The sequence below is a fragment of the Echiichthys vipera genome (assembly GCF_963691815.1).
Source record: "Echiichthys vipera genome assembly, chromosome: 19".
NCBI classification, from domain to species: domain Eukaryota; kingdom Metazoa; phylum Chordata; class Actinopteri; order Perciformes; family Trachinidae; genus Echiichthys; species Echiichthys vipera.
In genome coordinates, this window is record NC_139844.1 from 9,784,168 (window position 1) to 9,790,407 (window position 6,240).

Sequence of the window (6,240 nt, forward strand, 5' to 3'; positions counted from 1 at the left end):
TTTCCATCATGGCTTTCAAATTAAAATCAAACTACACAACTCCGTTTTAATGACTACAATTAACTAGATACGTTGGCAAAGAATATTTTTTATTATTATTCGTCAATTTATTAAACATGTGAAAAAAATACAAAAGAAATAAAACGTATAAGCAATAAAAAAAAGGGGGGGGTTAAACAAAAATAAACAAACTCAAATAAACTCTTTCTTTTGTCTTATTTACTTTGACTGTTTGTACCACAAGCACAAACCCCTTTTTACAGTCAATGGGCCACACCTGTTTGACAAATGTGCACTTTTATTTTGAAGGCGGAACTGTATGGGGCCGTCTTACTTCCGCATTGATGGACTCGCATATTAGCTGTGTTTTGTAGTTAGCATCAGTTTTACAGGTTAAAAATGGACAAAGATGGCTTCAGGTGTGTTGAGTGTAACGAGAGAGCAGCGGAGTTACATCGGGATTACACTAACGGCATCCTGAAGATAACCATATGTGTGCGTTAACGACTCGCTTCTTGTCTTTTGTTTGTTGTTGCTGTTTATGATGAAGATGCTAAGATGCTCAAAGATGTAGCAGTTGACGTAGCTAGACCTCTCATTCCTTTATAAAACTTAATTATGTCTGCAGATATTTACACAATGTGGACGACATGTTTCTATGAATTATTAGGACCATCTCCTTAAAGTTATTGAATCATTTCTCATGATGATAATGATAATTACACTTCTTTTTTTCTGATAAAGAAGTATCTGAACATATCTTATATATGGAAAACAAACACGTTTAAACATAAATAATCAATTACGACAACTGCTGGTCACAATAGGTCAACGAAAACAATTCATGCAAATATGTCAATGTGCACTCACTTTTTCAGTTTGTTACAGGAGATTATGAATCCATGTGCACTTGAATTCAACTCTGAGAAAGCCAATGTTAGGGGAGGGTTTAGAGGAATTTGCTTTATGAATATAAAATTTAGAAAATACAAGTATAACATTTGTCATGTGACTTTAAAGATTTGCTGCTACGTCCAAATCTAGTGACAATATCGTTTGAGATAATTGCTACAACATGACCAGTCCTGTATTACAGATGGATTCTTCAGTATCTTTATCACCTGTGTGTGTGTGTGTGTGTGTGTGTGTGTGTGTGTGTGTGTGTGTGTGTGTGTGTGTGTGTGTGTGTGTGTCTGTGTGTGTCTGTGTGTGTGTGTGTGTCTCCAGGAGTTGTGCCAGAAACCAGTGGACAAGTACATTGAATATGACCCAGTTATCATCCTGATTGATGCCATTCTGTGCAAGACGCAGGCTTTCAGACACATTTTGTTCAACTCAAGCTTAAATGTAAGTAATGTTAAACTGTTTTAGCTCACCTTGCACATGTGCTCAAACAATAATAGATCAATTGAAACAAGATATTATAACAGTGTGTGCATGGTGTGTTCATAAAAAGCCTTTCGATGGACGCATAAATTACAGGACTTCAGATTGCTTCTTAGTTTTATTCGTACAGATGTCATGTGTAGGTGTAGGTGAAGGCACTTTACTTGACTGTTTCTGTTTCATGCCACTTTATACTTCTACTCCGCTACATCTCAGAGGCAAACATTGTACTTTTTTACTCCACTACATTTGTCTGACAGGTTTTCATCTCTCTTTCTCTCTGTTGTAAACTAAAGGCTGAAGTGTTCCTTTATGTGTTTTCAAATTCTTCTACTTCTTCAAGTGAATGAAGTTTTTTTAAAAGGCCTCTTGGATTATCTAGAAAATGCATCGTCACAAGTCTGAAAGAGATACATGGTTCTCACAGAACAGGGATACTAAAAAACACATGATGAACTGTTAGAATATGATGCATTGCTGTAGATTAAAATACCCAACTGTATATGAATTAGCTAAAATGAGATCAACCTTAAATATCTACAGCAGGAAAATGCAACAGAGACATTAATGCAGCAGAAATATTAATCCTGACGTCATCTAATATAACATAAAATACTTACAAGGAGCATTTCACCGGTTTACTTTACTTTCATAAGTTAAGTACATTTTTCTTATACACTTGCATACTTTTAATAAAGTAAGGTTTGAATGCAGGATTTTTACTTGTAGTGGAATATTTTATACGTAAGTGAAGGATATGAATACTTCTTCCACTACTCAGAGTGTATTTCACGTGTGTGTGTTTGTATCTTCTCCACCTCTTCAGATCCACTGGAAGTTGTGTGTGTTCTGCCTGCTGTGTGAGGCGTATCTCAGGTGGTCTGTGCTCCATGGCTCCGAGCAGAGCAGCGACCCTGCCGACATCATCAGGTACACCAAGGAATGGGAGTTCTACGGCATGTTTGGATTGGCCGCCCTCGGTAAGATAAAACCAGACGGGCCATTACACATCTGTTTGAGTGATAGTGTTTTTCTATACCATAGTTTGTGTTAGAGTGTTATCATGGAGCAACTGAGCCATCTGTCTACTAGTAACATATGGATCCTCCTGCACATCCATACAGGAGGCTACAGTTACGCCTTTTGTGCTGAAAAGTTATTTATCATTAAATGAGACTTTCTGTGTGTCTTGGTGGTGTAGAGCTGTCGGCGTTCTGCGGCGGCGTGCTGTGGTTCCTCTGGGTGGTGGTGGTTCGTCTGCAGGGCGGGACCCTGGAGCTCAGTCTGCTCCTCAGAGCCCTGCTGCTGTCCTGCTACGGCAAGGTCCTCCTCATCCCCGCTGTCATCTGGGAGCACGACTACTCCCCGCTGTGTCTGGGCCTCATCAAACTGTTTGTGCTCACCTCGAACTCACAGGCGATCAGAGGTAGGTAGACAAAATGTGTCTGTTCGTTAGTATACAGTGGTTCTGCTTTTACTTGCCCAGGTGTCGAGATACCTGTGAGATTTCTGCGTCCATCCCAATACAGTTGATCTGAACAGAAGAGGTGACTTTGGAACTACTTTCTCCTGGGAAAATAGTCCCTATGAAACCTGTTTATAGTCAAATAAGCATAGTTACACAGACACTGGAGAGAAATTAGGAGTACTTTTCAATCTGAAGATATAGCTGGACCCTTTAACCTTGTGAGACACATAGGGAAGTCCGGGGCTGCATCCCAAGTCCCTTATTAGATATTTCCACGCTCCTCGCTCCATCCAGGACTCGTTCTGCTCTTCTAGCACTTATTTTCGCCCTGAGGATTGAGGGTTGAGGAGGGATTTCATAGGAGTCATGAGCGAGGACACACAGGAGCAGCCTTCATGGAGGTCTTTTACTGATACAACATAACACACATGCATAACATTCTTTATTTATTAAAGATTTGTCTTTTCATTGTCCGTTATTTCTAACCTTTAGTTTTTTTTATCATGGATATAATTAAAGTCAGAGAGCGAAGAAGAGTCTGTCCGTCAGCACTTTTTTTTACATCGTTTGTTTCCATTCAGTCACAGTTGAGACCGATCATACATGTTCACTTTTCCTTCCTAATAAATCTTTTCTCAGACACCATAATCACATTCTAGGTTATTAAATAAAAATTTCACCATCAGAATATAAAGACAGACGGAAATAATACATAAAGAAGATAATAATCATAGTAGAAATAGGTGCCTCTAAGCAGGACACACTTCTAATACAGAATTTGAATTTACTTTTTTCAAAGCTAAAGTCTTGAAAGGTGATATTTATGATAGGTGGTATTTTGAAGTTATTTATCTTGTGCGCCCAAGACAACAAGTAACACCTTACGGGACTTTAGGGCCCCTGTAGTTATTCATGTGCAGCCTGTAGAGAGAAAACACACACACACAAAAACTTTAATAATATTAGTGCAGTAGACACGTACTCATCAAAAGTCTCTACAGCTGTGATCAGAAATGTGACCCTTCAGAGGAAAGGATGCCTTTTGTCCCAAAAAAAGATCTTTCCTCATTTCTTCTCTCCTTGGACGGTGTCCTAGTGTCTCCATGCATCCCTGGTAGGAGGCACTAAGACGCAAGGAACATTTTAAAGCACCAGCAGGTGGCAACTAACTCTTGAAGAAATCCCCCCCATGCTCCTGGTGCTCCTCGCTACATAGACCCCCAGAAACTGTCAATAAATACATTACATAACAGAAAGGTTTGAGCCCACGTTTTTCACGTTGTATAATTATTATTTCTTCAGCAGCAGCAGCTCTGGAAACATAAATCTGCTCATTGTATTTGGCAGCTCGTCTGTGAGCCGCGAACAATGACACGTTGTTGAGTGATTTATGGTCTGCTGCTCTGATGAGGAGTTTCTCTGCGTCATATTGATGCCAAGTGCAACAAAGTGTTGAATCCACTCCTTCTCACTGCTTCATTTGGAGTCTTTTTGATATTGACGTTACTTCTCGAAGGATATACTTTAAGTTGAAAACAAAAACCTTCCATGGAAAAAAAGAGTGTGTATTTATCCTCCCCTCTCTTCTCCAGTGATCCTGAACAGCAGCAGGCGGCTGTCGTTGATGGCCGTGTGTTTAGGCCTGCTGTCAGAGACCTGCGTGGCTCAGGCCTGTAAAAAGCTTCCATGGAGCATCCAGGACGTGTTTGACATCTGAATGAACAAGACAAATGTCAGTTATCTCAGGGAACCGCAAGTGGACGCCAACCTCTAATGAACCTTCGACACAAAGAAGAAGGCAAGAGGATGTTTTGAAGTGTTTAAAAGCAGCAGAAGAGACATTATTATTTTTATTTTGCTGTACTCTTTCTAGAGAAAAAGATCTTCGTTTTGGAGGGATGTCATGAAGGTGGCAGTGGTCCTCCTGTTTGTTTTTCTTTTTGGTTTCAAAGTGAACAATGAGCTCCACTATCCAATGAGATTTTTACTTTTTTGTGATAAATGAGACGGACATTCAGAGAGGAGCTGCAGCTTGGGCATGTCCCTGAATGTCTCTGACACAAACACAGTCCCTGAGGTTGAAATTCCACAATAAAAGCACTTATCTGTTTGGACGGGACCCAGACAACACACGTTCTTTGGCTCATTGGTGAAATATTTACTTTAACTCAATAACACACACACACACAGAAACTCACACACTCATGGTAATAGGGATAAGTGGATTAATAAAGCAGACAGAATTGACTCTCCTGTTATTTATTGCTCTGCTGAAAGCTTATACTGTATATGTGTCATTTTCATAAAAGATGTCAGAAAGCTGATGTTAGAGCTCAGGTTTGAGCGGGTTTTTTGGGCTGCAACTGATTTTTTAGATGGTTGAGTCAGTATTATCTCAGAAAATAGTGAAAAATAAGCTTCAGATTGCTTGTTTTGACCGATCTACAGTCCAGAACTCCAAAATATATCATTTACAATCACATAAAACACATAAAAGCAGCAAATCATCGTATTTGAGAAGTTGAAAACAGAAAAATTAGCTTGATAATTGACATAAAATGATAATTTATCAAACGAGCCAACTAATCACTTTTTATATTCAACCTTTATTAAAATTTTTAAAAGAAAATTGAGGGTGTGTCCTTATTTTCACTGATATTGAGATCACAATAAAAACACAATGTACACACAGAAAATAATGCGAGAAAACACATAACAACAGAGCATAGTTAGAAACAATTACATCAGTCATTGGACATATGCCAATAATGACAAAACAGTTATGAATGAGCAAAGTGATTTCTCCTGTATGTTTTCCTGCCATATTCTTTACTTGATGTAGCACTTAAGGCAGGTAACAGCAAAGTATCCCAGCAGACATCTGACTTACAGTAATTATTGGGAAACATTGTAAACATTTAAAAGAGAAACCTCCCCTTACTCTCACTGGAATGTGTCTGTAAACAGAGCAACGTTCAATCAGTAAAACAAACGTGTATGTGGAATGAGGGGAATTTCTCCGCTGCACTTTTACCTTCATTACGCAGGGACCAGCCCGAGGCCCCAGGACTCTTTGCAGGAGTTGTGTCGTTTATATGAACACATGACGAAGGGCGGGGCTGAATTCTTTCTGAGCAAAACCATCTGCTGACAGACGACACCATGAGTTTGCTTCTCTAGAGCTGTAGATTCAAAGCTTCACTGTGGTGTATTTACCTATAAACAAATATCTGTTCTGTCTGATATCACTTGTTCCTGTTTTTATCTCTTTACATGACATTGTCCTCCACATTCCCCTCTTTGGCGTTTGTTTTGTCTTTATCCGAGAGAAAAAAAGATACATTTTTTTCATCTGCCATCACTTTAAAGCCTGATTGGTTGGTGTT

General features: G+C 39.2%; 1 protein-coding gene across 2 annotated transcripts; it reads left to right on the forward strand.

The window, feature by feature from the left end:
* Positions 1 to 354: 354 nt before the first annotated feature.
* Positions 355 to 5,552, forward strand: arv1 (ARV1 homolog, fatty acid homeostasis modulator). Of its 2 annotated transcripts, none has more exons than XM_083934315.1 (5): positions 355 to 495; positions 1,228 to 1,347; positions 2,213 to 2,366; positions 2,588 to 2,812; positions 4,447 to 5,552. In XM_083934315.1, the coding sequence occupies exons 1-5, from the start codon at positions 400 to 402 to the stop codon at positions 4,569 to 4,571; spliced, it is 720 nt and encodes a 239-aa protein (XP_083790441.1). In that variant the 5' UTR covers positions 355 to 399; the 3' UTR covers positions 4,572 to 5,552. The 2 variants fall into 2 exon arrangements, with proteins under 2 accessions (XP_083790441.1, XP_083790442.1); XM_083934316.1 differs by having other exon boundaries at positions 2,213 to 2,316.
* Positions 5,553 to 6,240: the final 688 nt, after the last annotated feature.

Bases quoted from the DNA above. Each gene is read 5' to 3' on its own strand.
- arv1 (XM_083934315.1), top strand. From the start codon at position 400: ATGGACAAAGATGGCTTCAGGTGTGTTGAGTGTAACGAGAGAGCAGCG. The intron at 496-1,227 runs GTGCGTTAACGA...GTGTGTCTCCAG, and splicing joins TCCTGAAGATAACCATATGT to GAGTTGTGCCAGAAACCAGT. The intron at 2,813-4,446 runs GTAGGTAGACAA...TCTCTTCTCCAG, and splicing joins GAACTCACAGGCGATCAGAG to TGATCCTGAACAGCAGCAGG.